Source organism: Varanus komodoensis, unplaced genomic scaffold, assembly GCF_004798865.1.
Source record: "Varanus komodoensis strain SLA01 unplaced genomic scaffold, ASM479886v1 scaffold19, whole genome shotgun sequence".
Taxonomy (NCBI): domain Eukaryota; kingdom Metazoa; phylum Chordata; class Lepidosauria; order Squamata; family Varanidae; genus Varanus; species Varanus komodoensis.
Window position 1 is genome coordinate 13,781,534 of NW_025335550.1, and position 20,980 is coordinate 13,802,513.

General features: G+C 39.8%; 1 protein-coding gene across 6 annotated transcripts in view; it reads right to left on the reverse strand.

Moving 5' to 3' along the window:
- The window catches only part of ZDHHC21 (zinc finger DHHC-type palmitoyltransferase 21), a 52,237-nt gene that overhangs the window by 16,632 nt on the left and 14,625 nt on the right, over positions 1–20,980 (reverse strand). For 3 of the 6 annotated variants that reach the window (XM_044427626.1, XM_044427625.1, XM_044427624.1), the window contains 4 exons: positions 20,779–20,890; positions 17,538–17,676; positions 8,055–8,171; positions 7,510–7,545 (listed from right to left, as the gene is read on the reverse strand). In XM_044427626.1, the coding sequence (XP_044283561.1) occupies positions 7,510–7,545; positions 8,055–8,171; positions 17,538–17,676; positions 20,779–20,890 (404 nt within the window). Of the gene's footprint in view, positions 1–71; positions 220–7,509; positions 7,546–8,054; positions 8,172–17,537; positions 17,677–20,778; positions 20,891–20,980 lie in introns of all 6 variants that reach the window. The other 3 variants (XM_044427629.1, XM_044427630.1, XM_044427628.1) reach the window with 2 other exon arrangements.

Sequence of the window (20,980 nt, forward strand, 5' to 3'; positions counted from 1 at the left end):
ATAACTGGGCCAGAGGAAAAACCCTCTTTTCTAGAAATCAGCATATGTGCATCCTTGAAAAGGACACTAACCAGGCTCCATTCCAGAGAGGGCCAGTTGACCCTTGACAGACAATAGCAGCTCAAACAGTGGGCAATTCACACCAACCCAATGAATCCTCCTCCTCTTCTTTGGAATAGCACTCCATCCTTTCCTCTGCTTTGGAGCATCTTCTTTCTGCTTTGGTATGCAGGCAAGAAAGGTCACAGCATTGTAACTTTTTACTTCTCTAACCTATTGCAAATTGTTAATTGTGTTACATGTAATGATCAGTGTATAAAAGGGTCAACTGCAGACTGCTCAGGTGTGCCATTTGTAATGAGTTGTTGGCAGCCAATTATTCTCAAGCATAAATCTTTAAAAAGATAACCTTCCCTTGTTGTGCAGTTTGAGCCTTTTGTACATCAGGACACAGACCTATTTTGGTCAACAAATGAGTGGAACAAAGTACTTCCTCTTGTTTTGTGGATACCTGGCATTAGGTTCCGGATTTGCCTTCCACAGACAGAACAGCTTTGATTACAGAAGATACTTCTGCTTGATTTGAGCTGCCTGCTCACACAGCTTATTTCAGGGTCCCCTAAGCACCTGCATAGCATTTTCAGGGCCAGGTGGAGCTGCCATGGGGAAGAGAACTCTGCTTATGCCAGCCTAGCTGCACATGCTCAGATTTGAATCCTACCCTGTGCTTCTGTATATAAGCAAATACACACAATGTCACACCTAATGTCACACACAACTTAGTGAGTGAGCTTCATTAGTACAGCTGCTTCCAACTTGAAAAGCAACAGGAAAGCCCTTGCTTATTTGAGAACTATGACTGTGTACAGTAGTTCCCATGTGATTAAGGGGACTCTAGACAGTGCTTACAATGTAAGCCATTAATGAGATTTAAATAATACATACAGATACATTTTCTGAACTGTCATGATGTTTGAAATGATTGTAACTTTCTTAAATATGCACCATCTGAAACTGTCAATTTCCTCCAAGCATATATGAGGTACATGTTAACGAAGTCATAGGTTTTTGATGTTTTTACATTTTGGAAAGATACATTTCAGTTTTCTCAAGACTATGTTTTTGTTGCCAATTTATGAAATTATTTAACCTTCACGCACAAGAAGCATTCATATCAAAAAGAAATGTAGATGCTTTGTAAGCTGCTCAGAGCAAGATACACATCAGATAAATACAAGTCAATACAAATTTTATTTATCTGTTATATTTATAGCCTGCCATTTTCCTGATCCCAAGGCCGCCTACATACTCCTCTTCCCATATTTCAATTTCTCCTCACAGCAACCTAGTAAAGTAGATTAGGGTGAGAGCCAGTGACTGGCCCAAAATCACCCAATGAGTTTAATGGCTGCAGGGATGGGGGTGGGGGTAGAATTCAGGTCTTCAAAGTCCTAGTTCAGTATTCTAACCACTACATCATACTGGCTTTCATCTGAGTCAAATGTTAAACATGTTTTCAATATCAACTGCTTTACTGGAACAGTAGTATAAAAGTATTTCATTACATCACTAATAAATTAATTCAGAAGAAGGGTTAGAGATGAGTAACCTGAAAAAGCTAGTACTTTGAAAAACAGGGTGGCCCTTCTAATGTCACAAAATAAAGAGAGAGGGCTAATCTGATATCAAATTCCCATAGAAAACCATACAAGACACAATTACTTTGCATTTTAATATGTGCAGGTGCAGTCCATGGTGCTCTTCTAAGAATGCTTATATCTGACTCTGATCCTGATTGTTGCTCTGCTAAAACTTAATTATATGGATTAATACTGCTGTTGATTATGTTACTAGAGTGTTCATAAAAACAAATAAAGCCCTAATTATTAAACTAATCAAAACAGTATTTAATAGATTATCTGATTAAGCATATGATTAAAATATTTTGCTTAATTATAATAAGATATTAAGATACTTATTTGTTAAGATGAAAAGCGCTTTATATTACAGGAGGTTGTGATCATGCGTTGTTCTATGAAAATGTTTGGCATATCCAATGGCTTAGATCCAATTGTGCCTTTCGGTCAGCAGAAGGGAAACTGCTTGTGCAACAGATTTCCCCTCTCCCTTGCAGCACCCTCACAACCCCAAATCTGCTCTGAAGAGTAATGGATCCTTCAGAGTACATCTGGTGGGCATGTGGGGGCTGTGCAGGGAAGAGAGGATAAGGAAATCCAGTTGCACTATGTTGGATTCAGGCCAATATAAGTACACCAAAAGCAACTGTAAGTACAAAATTAACTGGCCAGAGAGCCTTGACTATTGGATGGAAAAGAGAGGGGGGGAGGGTAGCAAGAAAACTTTTAGAGGACCAAGCTACTTGGCCTGCAGTTCTTAAACTAGACACTTGTGCTACTTGTGCAAGTTATACTGTGACTGGAGCCTGAATAGGATTTTTCAGCTACCCTAAAAGTGAACAATATATTCCATGGTCTGCAGGTAATTAAGGACCTCTGTCTGGAGGCTGCCCCATTCATTAGAATGAATGCGCCACACTTGGTGTATTAAGAACCGCTCTGTTTCTTTGAAAAGATGTCGGCAATGAGAAAACTGGGCGAAAGAACAAAAAGGTACTGAGAGTGGGAATGTTTATGTGTAACTTGTTTTTACGTAATTTTGATTCCCTTCATATGGTATATTCAATACAATCTACCTTTGTACCAAATGGTGAATTGTTGATCCTTCACAGATGATTTATTGTGTTTTATTTTGAGCCTGGGTAGTTTAATAAAGAAGTCCAGCATTTTTAACCAATTCACACACACACACACACACACACACGGACAGAGGTGCAGGAGAGACCAACATACAGCAATCAGTTTCTAATCTATTCATAGTAGTGTAAATCAATAATGCAATATTTTAAGAAACGAGTATTGATAGCACCTTGCTTGTATTAAGGATAAGCAAGAACTTACAGGAACAACCCACACAGTGTAGTAAAATTGAGTTACCTGTCTATGGAAGGAGGTGTGCAGAAACTGACCGTCCTGCCTCCTCCTCTCCCTGTGAGTCCCTCTCCGAATGCTTCCTCAATGCTTTGTGCACCCTGAGGGACTACTCAGTAGTGCAGGCTGTACTGGAAAAGGCAGCTTCCAGAAAACTGGGTGGGGACATCTTCTGCTGTACTCCCAGATACTACTGCCAGATTTCCCCCTTAACTTCCTGCACAGTACTCCAGCCCAATCAGTAAAATCTCCTGACTCTCAGGGGCATTTTCAGAAGGCTCTGAGGCATGCTCACTGGAGAGGACAATACTTCTAGGAAAAGTTGAAGGCAGAAGAAAAGGAAGACCAATTATAAAATGGATCAGTTCTGTAATGGAAGCCATGACCTTGAGTTTACAAGAACTGAGCAACTGTCAAAAACAGGGCATTTGGAATTCATAGGGTTGCCATATGTGGAAGATGCCTTGACATCACATAACAACAAAACCATCCAACAGAGGAACTTCCACAGTGCCATCCATGAAACTTTCCTCTCCACAAGCACTTAAAATAAATTGTTTTAAGAAAAATCTTTGAAAATGTTAGGGTAGTCTTCTTTCTTTGCCTTGCTCCTTCTTCCCTCTCTACCCTTCTGCTTTGCTATTTTAACCTCCCTTCCAGCCTACAGCCTTGTTCTTCCCCTTCTCCACCATGTCCTTAGCTCTCTTTTGAGCAGTCAAGCCCATGACATCCATTATTTGACTAGCCACATCTACCATGTGGACATCTACTGTGGTGACATGCACAGTACTTTCACAACTTCCCCAATATGGCCCTGAATCAAAACAAAAACAAAAACAAAACAAAAACACCTGAGGACCACTGCTCTGGGGGCTGGCAGGGAAAGAAGTGGGTGGGAAATTCAGCTGCCTCCTGTCTTATACTTCAAGTCGATATCAAAATGTATAAAAAAGAGCACCCAACGCCCACACTTATGTTATGCTTTTTCTGATTCTAATCAAAGCAAAATCATCTACCATTCCACTGAACTGTAATTCAACAGTAGCATCACATTACCATGTCCAGCTTCAATGTTTAATTAAAAGAGAAACCACATAGTATCACTCAAATTAGAACTGTCAGTGCACACGTAGTTAAGAATTTTGCAAAATACTTATTAAATGTAACAATTAGTATGTAATCAGAAACATTTTCGGCAGATGGAAAATACAAATGACAAAAAACATAGTATGTCAGCTACATAATGCCATATTTATGTTTGTATCTTTTACTGAATGATACATGGAGGTCTAAGCTAAAATTCTTTTGTAAAATCCTTTAACTCTATTACTCATTTGATAGAACATATGGAAAAATGAAAATGCATCCTGTTTAGAATTTTAAATAAAACACAATCAAAGGTAATCCTTAAAATTAGGCTTCAGATTAGTCTCTTCAAAAGATGCAGTTCAGCTAAAACATCTGGTAGTGTTATGTTGAGAGACAGACCTTTTTTAACTTTGGAAATGAGATTACTAGATCATTTGTAAGTGTCCAAGTAATTTCTAATTATTTTATCTGGGTCACAGATAATCCGCTTTTACTGGCCTCCCACAATGACATCAGAGGATCACTGCTTAAGTGATTATCCTGTTACCTTCAAGCAGCCACTGGAAAGCTGGATTTTCCATTTGTTCAGGGGGAGAATGGTCAAAAGCTCCAGACAAGTGGCTGACCAGAGGACAATGAATAGTGTTACTTCCTCCATTAAAACCTGCAATGCTTGCCTGCATGGCAAAGGGTGAAATGTAGCTGGTTTTGCAAAGTATTTGGAAGGGGGAAGAGTTTCCTTAGCTGAATTATTTTTCCCTACAAACCAGCTTTCCATTTCAAATGCAACTGAAAAGAGGACAGGAGACATCAGGGGTCCTCAAACTTTTTCAGCAGGGGGCCAGTTGAAAGGTGCCAGTGCTAAGCTGCGGGCTGGAAAGGTGATGCTGGCAGTGCATGCAGGCCGGTGGGGGGGGGGGGGGTGCATGTGGGCGCGTGTGCTGAGGTGGGGGTGGGGCGTGTGGCGAGGTGAGGAGTGGGCGGGCAAGAGCGTGTGGCAAGGGGAGGGGAGGCAGGAGCATGAGGCAGCGGCTTGCTCACTTGGAGATTGTTTTCTCCGAGAGAACAAACCGCTGCCTCCCTGCGCACAGCGCGAGGTGGGTGGCAGTGGGCATGTGCATGGGCACGGCGGGCCGGATCTGGCCTTAGTTTGAGGATCCATGGGATACATGATACCTTTAAACCCAATAAAAATAATTTTGTTATATATAAAACATGGGATATTATCAGCAGATATAAAGTTGATGAGCTATTAATAGCTGAGAAAATACCTATTGGTTGTAAGGTGAAAAAACATCTTCCTTCTCTGATTGATTCATCAAATCAAGCATGAGACAGAGTATACATGGTTGACCTAACAAATATAGAGTATTATCCATTACTGCAATACTACTAATGTAAAAGACATTGCACTAGTGTAAACTGCTTCCTGGGCAACGCCAAAATTGCTTCCTGATAGAAAAGGTTTTCAAAGGAAACTCCTAATGCTGGTAAATGCTATTGGCACTGATAGAGAGACAGCTTATATCAGTGCAACTTCATTTACTTGAGAGGTTGTGCAACATTAGAAACTCCCAATAGTAAGATCAAGAGAAGGAAGAATCCAGCAAAATTAATTCATGGAAAAGGAAGGGGGAAAATGGCAATTTAATTCTGAGATACAGCTGCAACACTTTTTCATTTACACTAGCAACCACAAATTACATTGTGTCAGTACTGATTTGCACTACTGCAAAATCATTAAGGCTACTACTGCACTCAATAAGCACAATTCTCTCCTATCACACCAACACCACTTCCAAATCTTGAACTAAATGGTGTTCCATACAGTCATAAAGCTGCTCTAGGCTCCCGGGGTAGCAAAAGATCCTTCCTTCTGTGCGTGCGTGCGTGGGTATGACAACAAAGGAGTTCTCCACAGTGCTGGATTCCACTCCCTGCCTGTCTTCTTCCAGCAGTAAAGACCACTGCTGCTTTCCCCCACTCTCCAATTGAAGCTTGGATTAGTTCCTAGACAAGCCCTCCATTGGGCACAGTTGCAAACATAAATGCTAGAGGAAAGGTCTAGTTGTGAGCAGGGCCTTGTCCACAAGAATACCTGTTAAGAGGAGTCCCCATTCTTCAAGATGGTCAGTTCTACATCAGGCAACTAGCTAAACCTTGAACTTTAGATCACTGCACTCCCTTAAGCCAGGAGGTGCCTCAGCATCTGACTCTGCATCTGAGATGGGTCTTACTGTGTTGTAAAAGTTAGACTCAATCACTGTCTCAAGGGAAGCCCCATATAGAGTGTATTGCAGTAATCTAATTTAGAGATTATCAGAGCAGATTACTGAAACCAGACAATCCCCTTTCCAGATCAGGGCACAGCTGGGTCACCAGCTGAAGCTGGTTGAGGACACTCCAAGCCAGTGAGGCCCACCCAGACAAAGATGGATCAAGGAAAACCTCCAAGCTATGAACCTGCTCCTTCAGGGGAAGTGTAGCCCCATCTAGAACAGGTTGAACATCCTCCATCTGGTCAGAGGAACACCCAACAACAGCATCTCAGTTTTGTCTGGATTGCGCTTCAGTTTGTTGGCCCTCATCCAATCCACTGTTGTAGCCAGGCACTAGTTTGACACATCTACAGCTTCATTTGCTGAAAGTGAGAAGGAGAAATAGAGCTGGGTACTGATGGCAACTCACCCCAAACCCCTGGATGATTCCACTCGATGGTTTTGTGTACATGTTAAATAGCATGGGGGACAGAAAAAACCTGGAGGAATTCCATGCGGGAGAATCCATGCAATTGAACAATATTCCCCAAACACCACCTTCTGGAGATGGCCCTCCACACAGGAACAGAACCACTGCAATGCAGCAGCTCCCACTCGCAAGTCAGAGTCCTCTCAGGAGGAAACAATGGCCGATGGTATCAAAAGCCACTGAAGGATCCAGGAGAATCAACAGGGTTACTCTCCTTGTCTGTGCCTCTCCTGGCAAAGGTGATCATACAGAGTGACCAAAGCTGTTTCTATGCCAAAACCAGGTTTGCCCCCACAACTGAAATTGATCCAGATAATCATTCTCATCCAAGAGTGCCTGGAATTGGTTGGCCAGGAAAGGAATATCTGCTCCCAGCCTAGTGCTATAACTGAGCCAGACTGTGCCCTGGATATCTCAACAGATCCAACTGCTTTTACTCTGGAGTCCTGGCAGATATGAGAAATGTCTTGCTGGAAGTGCCCAGCAAATAAATTACAGTGGTTCTCAGATGGTTCTAAGATGTCCTTGGGGCCAACATGCAATATGCTCCAGGAAGCCTGAAAAGCTCTGCTGGGCGGCAAGTGGAAGACTGAATAGAGGCATTGAGATGTTGTTTCTTTGCTACCTTTGATGTCTCTAAATATACACGATTATAAACACACACCAGGGTTTGATGTATCCACTGGGAGTTTTCCACCATCTGCAATCAAGACATATGCTATGTTGTTTCATCGTTCTCAGCTTCAGGATATATTGGGAAGCCCTGTACAAGCTCTACAACAAAGAGGGTGCTTAGGAATGATCATGTCAGTAGCTCAAGTCATCTGTGCTCTTGGCTGAAACTGTCCCTGAAGCTATTCCTGCCACTCCCACATGCTGCAGTCCTGATCCAGGTCACCCCTCCATCTTACTCTTTTGTTCCAACGAGCAGTTTAGTCACAGATCTCTTGCAGTCTTGGCTGGCTGAGCCCTGAATCTATCTCAAATTCTTTTATTTGCTTGTGTCTCCTTCTGCTTTTAGTAATTTAAATTTCCTTTAGACAATACCTAGCAAATATTTGTCTCAAGCATGGTAAAATCCTATGTTGGTTTTTAAAAAATCCTTTCTGTCTAAACTGGCATAGGATTGCATACAGCGTTTACTATACTTTTAAGCACTTAAACACTAACATGCATATAAAATGTCAAACAGCAGAGTAAAATACTTACATTGAATATACCAATTAACTGAGTATAAAAGAGTCCGCTAATTCCAACTAGCATTATTAAACCCATGAAGGTAGATATTCTTGTCAGGGCAAGTTCATGTCTAAATACAAATAGATCCTATAAATAAAGAAAAAGAAAAATAGGTTAGAGAAAAGTATAATTATCTCAGGACATGAGTTGAGTTCTACTGGACATTGTAGAAGTGGAACTCTGTGTACAGCTGCTGTTTGGGTAAAAATACATATATTTATAATAACCAATTCCACCCTAAGAGGTGCCATTCATGGAGGGTGACAATTGCCCAAACCTGTGCTTTAGATCACATGAGATTATTTCTCAAGAAATAATATACCTTTGAACAGCACACCAGTTCTTCATAGCAGCTACTCATTAGCTGGAGGCAGGGGTCAGACTAGATGGCCCTGGAGGCCCCTTCTGACTTGTTCTATTTCTGTTTCTATTGCTATAAACAATTAATATGTCCTGAACATAAGGTATATATAATACAGACTAATGCAGGCTCAAATGTGTTTGCTTAATCCACTCTCTGCATTTAAAATTTAATCTTGAAATTAATCAAAAGTAGGCCTCTGAATGTACCCTTGGACACCAGCTCTGAAATGTCAGATCCTTCTTTCCACAAACGTTAACACAAATAAATAAATAAATAAATAAATAAATCTCAAACCATTAAAAGTCAGAAATAGATGGTTAAAAGGTATTCTGTCCTGTCCATGCTCAAATCTATCTTCGATTGTTGGAAGGCATTTCTACCTTCTTTCTTCCAGCAACAAAGAGCCACACCTGCCAGTCAGGTATTTAATGATGTGTGGAAAGGGGACAGTATCTTTACAAAGCCCAGTACACACAGCTGTGCAAGCAAAGGTCATGTCAATACTTAGGATGTGTGTTTCTCACTTAGTTTGGCATTTTGTAAGGTCTTTTGTCTTGAATGTGACATTTGATCCTTGAAAAAAGACACACTTCTAATTTCTTCCTTACATCAGGCTAGAGAATCAAGAGAATGGATCTTCTCCTTGACAATAGGGTATAGTTTGCAAATCATCAGCATGTGTTCCAGTGAATTAAAGTCAATTTCCTAAGAAGAGTGTTGCAGTTAAATGGATGCACATGAAAATTTGCTTCTCAAAGCCACAAAATGTCACTAAGCCAACTTGCTCTGAGCTTCCAAATTTCATTTTACCATCCCTTCCTATCCCTGGCACCTATCTAGAATGAAACGTTATGCACCACTCACATCACTGAACCTCAAAGTACAATTGGTCAACAAACAGAAAGAAAGATTTGAATAAACTTGGTAATTTCTCAAACAAACTCATACACACCAAAAAAGTAGCACATCACAGACACATCAAGAGCAAGACCACTATTATGTATCAGGACATCTACATATTGTTATTGATCCTCCACAGCATGTTTTCCTATGCAACCACTTATTCATAGAACACAAGATCCTAAATCCCCAAAGCACATCCCAGATTCCACATATGATCAAATATTCATACAATTTTTATATTTGTTTTGATGTTCAGTGTTAGTTGTAGGCTACAGTAATACTACTCAACATGGCCAGTGTGATGCCACCCTCTGGCAAGCAACTAGCCTCCCCTCTTTCTCAAGCTACAGAAATGGATGAAGAACCTCATGACAGTTGCATGGGGTTCCCTGCACCTTTGGAACCTCCCCAGTTAGTGAGGTGGTTCAGGTTGTTTGGCAGCTGTGCCATCAAACTAGCTAAACAACCTTGGCCACACAGGGCCAAGCCAACAATCCCCCAAATCACAATCTTCCTGGCCTGAAGTAGGAAGGGCATGCTGGGGTGGAGGAAGCTGCTGCCTGAAAGGTCTTGGAGCACCCTGAAACAGCTACATTCAAGCAACCATTCATTCCACTCATACTTCTCTGGTAAAGAGTGAGCAGGGATGTATAGGGTCCTGGCTGGAAGGGCATCTTCAGGAGTGGCACACAACTCTGCTCTCTATCCCACATTCCTTCAGGAATGGTGAGTGTTGGGTGTCCATACCCAAAGGATGCCTAGCTGACCATTCTCCCTGCTCATTCTCTCAGAAAGAGACAGAGCGGAATTTCCTACCTGAATGTGTTCAGGATGCCTCCAAGCATCTGTGGTCTACATTCGAGTTTTATAAATCACATTTGAGTTTTATAAACCACAGCAAAGCCTTTGACTGTGTGGATCATGAGAAGCTATGCATGGTTCTGAAAAAAAAAATGGGTGTGCCTTAGAACTTGATTTGTCCTGATGTATAACCTGTATTGTGGGTAAAAAGCTATGATTAGGATGGAATATGAAGAAATGGACAAGTTTCCTATAGGCAAGGGTGACAGATGAGGATATATTCTATCTCCTTGTCTATTAAATATGTACACAGAACATATATAAAGAATACAGGATTGGGATCAGAAGTAGCAGGGGTGAAAATTGGTGGAAGACATATCAGTAATTTAAGGTATGCAGATAATGCCATCTTTCTGGCAGAAAGTAGCAATGAATTGAAATGACTCCTGATAAAAATCAAAGGAGGATGCATAAAAGCAGGACTGCAGCTGAATATTAAGAAAATAAAAATCAGAACTAAAGAAGAATTACACAATTTTTCTGCCACCAATAAAGACATCAAAATTTTGAAAGATTTTGTATAACTCGGCTCAGTCACCAATTTAAAAGGTGACTACAACCAAGAAATTTGAAGAAGATTGAGCCTGAAAAGCAATGAAGAAGCTAGAAAAGATAATCAAGTATAAGGACATTTCACTGGAGATGAATGGCATCATCATGCATATCCCCATCACTACATACTGATACAAAAGATAGACAGTGAAGAAAACTGACAGGAAGACAATTGATGCATTTGAAACATGTTGCTGGAGGAGAGCTTTGCAAATACCCTGGACTGGCAGAAAGTTTAGTATATCCAAGATCAAATCTAGCAGAACTTTCTCTAGAAACAAAAATGAAAAAACTGAAGCTGTTATACTTTGGGCACATCATGATGATAGACAAATTCACCCTAATCATAAACCTCAAGCCTCAAGAAACACTCCAACTCATCATATGTGCAATGGCAACTAGCCCCTCCCAAATACTTGATTGTACAGCAAGATTATACTATACAGGTAGTTTGACCAGAAGACCAACTTGCTGTTATTATTGCTACCAGTAGTAGTGGTAGAAAAGGTATTAATGTTTCTCAGTATTTCAAAACAGCACAGCCAAAACGGATGGAAAGTGACACTTTATACACACAAGTCATTAGAATATCAGAAGAAAGATGTATCTCCTGCCTGCTTCCCAAATATAATCAGGTGGGAATGTCAGCACCAGCATGTCCTTCCTAAAGTAGGCAGGCAGTAGCATGTACTCAAAGTACATTTGTTCAAACAGGGAGAAAAATGTCTGATGCGCAAAAAAAAACCCTCTTCCACTTTGCATTCACACATACTAATAACCATTCAACAATAGGTAGAATTACACAATCCTGAAGACAAAATTTACCATAGTGTCTCATCCCCCATCCCCGCAATGCCAGTTGAGAGCAGCTTTATTAGCGTAACTTCCCTCGATTGACACAGGTTATTGAGATGTAAGGCAAATACCTTCCTGTCATCCTGGACCTGCAACTATAGCTATGAGGAGGAGGAGTTACATTTACAAACTGCATTATGCTTTGAGCTCAGGGTGGTGTATGTAACATGAACCAGCTTTGAAGCTCCAGAGGGCAAGGAAAGGGTTAATCCTAGAAGTGAAAAATTCTAAAAAAAATCAGATGCTAGCCTAGCTGAAATCTGGCCCCCAAGGTCTCCAGGAGGTATCATCTTCACTTTGTGTACTGTGGGTGAGAACTATCAGAACTATGGCCTCAAGGAGGCCAGACATAACAGGGATGACTGGCTAAGGACCGAGGAAGAGAGCAGCCTTTTGCCACTCTCTCGGGAGGTTCCATCGGCTGCTGATTCTCTGCTGTAGCACCCTGTGCTGGCAGAAGGTAGAGTTACAGCAGATAGGCTATTTTTTTTTCCTCCAAGTGAGCCTACAAAGCCCTGGGAGTGGGGTTCTTGGTTGGCTGCAACTGGCCTTATTGTTCCTGTCCAATTCTCCTTCCTCCCTCCCTTCCCCCTTTTACCTGGTTTTATCCTTTTAGATTTTGTGTTTTAGTCCCTCCACCCCTATATTTTATCCTTTTAATTAACTTGTTTTGATACCCAAGCTTGCTTTGTCATGTGCTGAATCCAGTGGCTGGCCCAGGGTTCGGTGACCACAAAGATTCTGGGTGAGGTTATGCCCAGGTGGTGAGAGAGCAGGGAATCCCTGAGAGCTTTCCATTACAGTGTAATGATCCTCCACCCACATTTTATCCTCACAACAACCCTTTGAATTAGGCTGAAAATCAGTGATTGGCCCAGTGTTTGCCATTTGCATCCAATCTCTCAAAGAATGCTTGCTGTTTGGCTACTTTGAAGACGGGCCAAGTATGACTATCTATAGTTTCTGCTGCAGACACCCAGAATGCATCCAAGTGTAAAAGAATGGGGAAAGTCACACAGACATCTGGCTTCCCATTTCTTTGGAAAAGAAGTGCATGAGTTACCCTTCCAATCTTCCATCTGAGCATTTCTTTGAAACATGGTATGTATTTTCTTGGAACTGGTTCCAAGAAACCAACCTTATCAGTCTGTGAACTTAGCACTATGAAACCACTGTAATTCTGATTGATACAGATATTAAAAATACAGTAATTATGTCATAAGTACTCTCTATAAAGTTGGCTCAGTGCTTTCAGTTAAAGATAGAACTTCTTTCATCAGGCCAAGCCAATATACTGTCCTTTATTGGTTAAATGAAGTCAGGTAGTTGAATTCACCGTAAGATGGTGGCACACAGCGGTTCTGCTAGGCACTTAAGAAAGTTGGGAACGAGGCAAATAGGGCACAAATCTGCATAAACTTTGTACATAATTTTATATATATGCAAACTTAGAAATAATTACTAGGATTTATTGATATTTCACACAAGGCAAAAACAACCAATTTGTTTCTGATCAAAATCAGCTCAAATAAAATGAATTATTTGAATTAATTTACATTCTGATTCAGGCCATTCCAAACCAAGAGAAAAGTTTTTTTCTAAGGTTAATTGCCATGCAGGGGAGTAGTTTTTAGGGGGTGGGGCTTCTAGCTCATAAGAAGAGGAATATTAACCTGTCCCTCTCCAGATACAATCTCCCTTACAAATAGGGAGGCAATGAGCCATTGGTGCCAAACTAAAGTTAATCTCAGCTCTACCTCACCTCATATTGGAGAAAAGATTCAAACACAAGCAAATTCCATTTGTAAAGTTTAAAGTTCCACTTGGGCAAAAGGGTAGCATGCATCTGACAAAGCAACACTTGCTTAGAAAGATCTGTTACAAAACCTACCCAAGGCATTTTGCTGTCTGAAGTGGAGCAGCAGATGGCACCCTACTTAAGTCAAGGTTCATGGTAGCCAAGGTTGGTCAAGTAATCTCGGCACCTACAGTAACAAGTCCTACTGTAGGAAGCACCCCCTCCTAGGGGTAAAAACACAGTAAAAGCTAATGAATTGCTGTCCTTCCGTAACACCCCAAATGAGCTACCTGAGGCTACTACCTCACTTTATCTAATGGTAGGGCTGGATGTATCTTAATGAATACCTGGAAATCTGCTGCAAGAGCAATAGATAATCATCTGATTCTGAATAAGGCAGCTTCTTACTCCATTAATACCCAGTCAAATTTAACAAGATACGAAGTGTGCAGAGTTGAAGACCCCAGGCTTAGTTACTGTGGTTATATACTGCCCATCCACATCACACACACAGTGTTTTCACATTTTCCAGAAAGTACAGCATTTCCTGTATCAAAAGTTATAGCTGCCAGTTATGAAATAAATAATACTTTTCACAGTGGTCAACATACAAGATCAACAATGTCTTCATAGATTCATGTTGTTTCTTTCTAGTGAGCTCTTGCAGTAGTACAACTCCTCCTACTGGACAGACAGCTACAGTACCTGCTGCCTACCAAACCAATGAGAGACTACATTTTATACCTTAAGGATTATAGTTCCCCCCCCGCCCCAATACTTAGCTTTTATTTTGTAACTATTGGTTTCTTGGAATTACACAAATAATTATCCATTTCATTAAACTAAATCTTATTTCTTCGGTCACAAAAATAAAGACCTCTCTACAGTAGGTAAGGTATTAAAAAGTCATACAGATATTGCCAAGGGGAGCATGGGGAAGATAAAAATGTTAATACTTTTTAATTAAGCGAGATTTTTAAAGTACATTTCTATGCAGAAAACCTTATTATGTGACTAAACCTTCCAAATTCAGAGGATTACAGGCAATCCAACTGAAGGTGGAAGTACAGAGGCAAGAACTGGCTCTGTGCTGCTCCCATCCTGCAAAAGACATAGACAGCTGATTTTGGACATCCATGTCTTTTGCTCATGCTTCTGAGGAGTGGCTGAGGCACCACCCAGATTCCTCATTTCTCAGCACAGCTTCACCCCTTCCCACACTCCCCAGCACTCCTAACCTCAGAGCTGTAGCCAGCACTGAAAGAACTGCTCTGGGCGCAAGGGTGGAGTTCCAGCTCTGACCTCAGAATGCATAGCTGAGATCACAGATGGGATTCTGACCTATCCTAGGGCCTTCTAGACTATGTCTTGCAGTCTTAGGATTGAATCCTGAAAGTACTGGCAATTTTGATAAGTTGAAACACATGATTAAATTTGCTATAAACCAACATTGTTTTGTTATTTGTTCTGTGTTGTAAGCTGTCCAGAGATGTCATAGTTGAACGGGGTACAACAGTTTTAAACAAACAAACAAAATTTCAAAATGGCAGTTGTCAATTTCTCAGCTATTTTCCAGGTAAAGCGGGGGCTTATTCCATTTTAAAGTTTAAGAAATAACCATGTGATTACACAGCGGGAGCCTCAAACCTACAATGCCATCCAATCACACTGGCCTATGACAAGTGGTGCACCTGTGCATTTTCCTGTCATCTTCTGCTTCCATATACCCTGACATGCCTGATGCTGCCTAATCTAAGAAACTAAACAAGGTCAGGCCTGGTTGAAATCTGGATGGGTGACCTAAATGTTGTGAACTGTCCGGAAAGCTTCAGGTATGGGCAGTAATAGAAATGTAGTCATCATCATCATCTTTTGTGTTGTAAAGATTCTGGATGGGCACTGCAAACAAGCAGCCATGCTGGCTGAAAAAAATAAAGATCCAACTGTTAGTGGACAAAAATTGACAAACAGAGCAGCCATGCCTGCAGTGTACATCTCATGTTAGAACACTTTCAGTTTTTGTCTTGAACTTCTACACCACTTATCTGTTGTGGAAATACTATGTATAATTTTGTTGCAGAACATGCTTGCTGTTTCTGTTCCTTTGTGCCAAAGGGCAGAATGTGTAATTGGGTGACACACAGCTACAGAGGGTATCAAATCCTCAGCTCCAGAGTCAGAAATCAGCCAAATGGTACACTGATGTCATTTCTAAAGCTGTAAATCTGGCTGAATTCCCAAATTATATTTAATTTTATATCTTCTCATTCAGCCATTAGTTCTGCAGTTTATTTTCTTAAGTTATAACTATTAAATCATCTGAATTATATAATTTGCAATATGTAAACAGCACAGAATGCCAATGTCCTAATCTTCTGAAGAAAGTCACTTACAGGAGTATCCAAATTCATCACTTCAAGCCTTTAATCAACACAGTGCTAGTAAAAGATAGCCATTGCATGGCTCTGTTCTCCTAATAATCATTCAGATGCATGACTTATTTAGGCATTTATATGAAAACTATTTCACAATAGACCCTTCTTGTTCTAAATCAATGTAGACAGAACACTATGATATTTTTAGATAACCTCTAGCAACATCCCAAATTACATGCAAGTGTTTTAACAAAAACAGTTTGCATTTAACTTTAGAAAGATAAATTTATTTTAATCTAATTTTGACCCTAGTTAGAATGGGAAAGACAGATCAGAAATGAACATTCCCATCAGCACTAATGAGACACGATGGTTAAGTTAATAAATCAAGGTATGAACAAGCCTTTTGCTCAAGCCTGCAGCTCTGCTCTGCTCTGTACATGAGCTGCAGTTAATCTCAAATTAACCAAAGTTTCTCATTATCCAGCTCAGTTGATTGTCCCAACTGGGGCAATGGGCAAAATGTAAGGAAATGTTTCTCATTTAAAAATGTTAGTTTTTGTTTATGGCATAATAGATATTGATTAATCAAGGGGAAAAAGAGCTTGCTGTATCTCACAACAATGTGAGATTGTTTCTAATATCAAAATCCAAGTATCTGAAGACATATCAAAGCAGCAATAAAAAAAGGAAATCAGTAGGCTTCACTTACAGACCTGACAAGGTGGGGTGGGAAATGCTATGCAATATACTAAAACAGGAATAGTGAACTGGAATTAAAGCAGCAATAATAAAAAGGTAGTCTGTATACCAGATATGGTGTGCAAAGTAATTCCACTTGTCAAATCAAATTTGAACCATGGGGCAGTAAAAAACAAAGAATTTCTAGAGTTTCCTTTCAAAATCTGAGACAACTTTCAAGCTTTAATGCCACCTCTTTTCACAGTATGAAAAACTGCACTCAATATCCATGTGTCCTTTACTATAAAGCCTGAATATCTGCAAAGAAGTTGCACTATAAAGCAAAATATACTTCTGACCCCTAGATTACTGCCTGGTGAATAGCTTCTGAGCAGGTTGTCTATCCCTAGGAAAACATGATGTTCATGGTTCTCCTATGTACTGAATTGTATCCAGTTACATCTTTGTCTTAGTAGAAAGCATTTATGCTCACTTAAGTTGACTCATCCAATTTTCACCAATCCCACCCCCACCCTCACTGCAGTTCTCCATGCCATATCCTGTTCTGTTTCAAACAAGCTGCATTTCAGGAAAGCTTCACACACATTATGTGGACAACTGCAGACAAAATACAGTAGAACGGACAAAGTAAGTGTGTGCTCACATTTCTTTAAACATCCACACAGACACACTTGGAAAGCTCAACCCATTAGTATCTGCACTACATGCCCACATGTATGTTGCGAGTACTGATATGGGAAAAATAAGTAGTATACACAGAAGAATTTCATTTGCTGTACAACATGTTTATCATTGGGAGGGATTTCCTGTAGAACCTGTATATCTGAATCACAGCCGCAATATCAAAATTGACTCCACCGCATAGATATATATGCCTCTTCTTAACAATTAAAATGGACTCTGTAGAAATTTTATGTTGTTTTTCTGAGCACTAACATTTTGAAGGGTTTATTCTCTTCAATTTATCAATGTTTTAACATATCAAAACATGCTGTCGTATAATTACCATTTATCCACACCATACAAGCAGAAAATTAACTTACCCAATTGACTTTTTTTAGTGGTTCAAAGTAGTAACAGTGGCAGAAATCAAGTAGCAGGGTGTAAGAACTAAGGAGTTCTGTGTAGAAACATAACTGCAAAAACAGCCAGTGATTATCTTCACCAACACAGTTATTAATCCTGCAGATAAACAGCAATGAATGTTAGTACCTTCTTGATATTAACAGTGCAATGAGTTTCAAGGTAAATCAAACCAACAACGTACAGATAGAGAAAAAACCTATTTCATGCCATACTTAAAGTCAGAACAGAAAGAATATTCACACCTTTTTATTTCTGCATTTCTGATCCCTCACTTGCCTCCATCTTGGCCTTTCACAGACACATAAAAGGTGGTCCTTGGTTTATATGGGAATGTGATGGATTCACATCCTGTCACTCTTCCCCTAACATTCTTAGTAGCAAGGATAGCGTGGGAGAAGTTTGTATATTACATCAGTTTTCTCTTCTATAATCACAATCAATACATAGGCCCAACTCAGCATCATGGCTTAATAAACTGACATATGCACAAGCTTTCCGCCCAGTTATATAGCCCCTTCTTTCCTCACACTATGGAGCATTAAACCTGGAAATTTCCAATGTTGGGGACCTGAGTCAAGTGACTCACTTCCAAGTCTGACTAAAGTCATGTTAGTGACTCAATTCAGACTTGATTTGGGAGCAACAATCAAGTGACTCAAGATTTTGATTGTTTTTACAAGTCACTTTTGGGCATGAAGGAGGCAGTAGAAGGGAGGGACAAGGGGCAGGGTGGGGAAAGAGGCGGTGATACACATAGTCCCCAGATTACATACTTATGAACATGTGGACTGCCATAAATCCTATATGAATATCTCTAATGAAAAGCCATGAATATCTCCAGGGAACTATGTGATGCATTTGGAGATACATCATCAGTGGGCAGATAGTTCTCTAGAAATCCTTGAAATCCTGTTTTCATTCATAACTTCCTAATCCATGAGATAAGATTAAGCCTAACATTAACAGATGATGATGGAGATAGACCCAGTGCTGAAGAGTTAGGTTTGACTGTGGTGCTGGAGGAGGAGGTTACCACTGGAATTGCTTTCTTGAAGCAGACCTCAACAGTTGTTTGAACAGCCATTTTCTTTTTCTCATCATAAGTGGTCTTGCAGCAGCTGAGGGCTTGGTTACAAGGGGAAATGCTAAAGGGGAACTAGATCAATAATATGCTCATACCACAGATGGGGAAATGAAGCTACTAGCATGCTCATACTACAGATGGGGAAATGATGCATGCACATTTGCTCGCTCACTCGCTCTCTCTCTGTGTGGGAGAGGGAGAGGGACAGACAGATCCTGTCTGAGTAGAATTTCACAGGCTTGGTTCCCTCCAAAGAGGCCAACAGGCCTGTAAATATTACCCAATTCTATAAAAAGAAAGTAAGTTCTGATCATTTTCTCTATTTTGTTTCAGGTTTAGTTTTGTTTGGAACTGTGGCATTCTTATGGGTTATTGCATTAGTAGAGCACTCAGGAATATATTCATAAAATGAATAAACAAAAAGAACAAACAACATACAGTACTATAAAGTGCTCAAAATGCTTCATATCCATGATATTGTTATAATCTATGCAAGAATGAATAATGAGCTAGCTTCACTCAGTAAGACACTAATCTGAAAGAATGTTCTAAAGTGTTTTTAAAACTATTTCTTTTGTTTTTTACAATACTGTATATCCATACACATATACAGGTGTTCGTGCTCTTGCTCACACTCTCTTGCACGTGCTCTCTCTCCAGTACCTGTAGCTACTTTATTACTGTATTATTATCATTTTACAATGCTGTGTTGTGTTTAAGATGTTTTAGTGAATATGGAAGTGTTTCTTAAGTGTTTTATATGCACAGAAAGGTAAACTATATACATATGCCAAGGCAAACATTTGGCTTACTCATGTGATCCAACTTGTATACATATTTGACTTAAGGACATTCTCAGGAATGGAATTCATCCCTAACTCGGGGACCACCTGCATGGGAGAAGGGTTCAGCTCTTTTGGGTGCCTTTGTTCTCCTTGGCGGGAAATGCAACAACACTTCTCCTGCTTGCTGCCTTTGCTCTGTCCCTGCACATTTCCAGAGAGAGTAACATCTTGGGGGCCAATCGTGTCAAGAAAATCATTTTTCTAAATTGCAAACTTTATAAATCTGAATAACACCGTAGCTTTTTAAAAATAAATCGAGGTTGAAGTAAAGCACTTCAGTCCATCACTGAGCAAAGTGCAGGTGGTAACATTGGGGAGCTACAACTCTCCCATTCCCCACAGAGACACCCCACCACCAACTCCCTTCTGTTAAAATTGGCTCTTGAGACTTGACAATATCTTGCAGTGACTTGTGACTTGACTTGGACTTGAACAAATCACTAGAAATTTCCACTCATCCATAGTTTCTCATTTCACCTGAACTGGGAAAATATGGATGCCCAATTCAGAGTAAGATAAGACCTTATGCCGACTTTAAACCATACTTTAAGTTTCTGATTTGTTCCCTTTTAAAATAAAGAAATTATATTAGTACTTGTATATTTGCACAGTATGATTAAACTACCATATGATCTAAACTAACTACACATTCATACATATAAAGGTTAATAGGGACACACCCACAACAAGCAATACATTTTACTATTTTTTGTATGAAGAATTTGCATTGACATGCAAGATGCCCATAACTTAACTATTAATGAAAAGCTTGATTCTTTTTTCTTTTTTTGGTACTGATAAGTGACTTTTTCTAGTTCAGGGGATTCATTCTTGTTCTGTGCAAATATTTAACCTAACAAACAGAACCATATATGTACATGAAATAACTTACTTTAAACATAAAATTATTTGAAAAGTTTTAGAAACTCAAAACATGATATGCTGATCTTTCTACTGGTAAAGATTAAAGAAATTTGTTTCTTTATGTGATCCAGAATTTGTTGCTTATATGCTATTTTTGAAATTTAATATTAATGTCACTCAGTAGTCCAGCTTTAATATACCATTCTCAACTTAGCTTTTAATTTTGAAAAATCAAAATTTCCAGCTCAAATCCTAGTGTTACTTTTTTGGTTTCTGATCTTTATGACAGTATCATTACTATGAATTACGCAAAAGTGAGAAAAGCATAATGAGTCACAATTCTGACATTAGAACTCATGTTTCCAAAATAGGATGTGATCTGGAAATAAATTATACACATCTTACCATGGGCAATGATGATCCATTCTCCTAACACAGTGTCCACAGCGGCTGCAGTGGTGGGAACGCTTTGGTCTCATCATATTACATTTGTTACATAACTCCCAAAAGTCTCTTTCTAAAAAGATATGACGGTTTGTAAAAACATTTTTTTAGAACTGCTGTGTTTTTGCTTCCTTACAGACAGAATATAGGCATTCTGGATTTG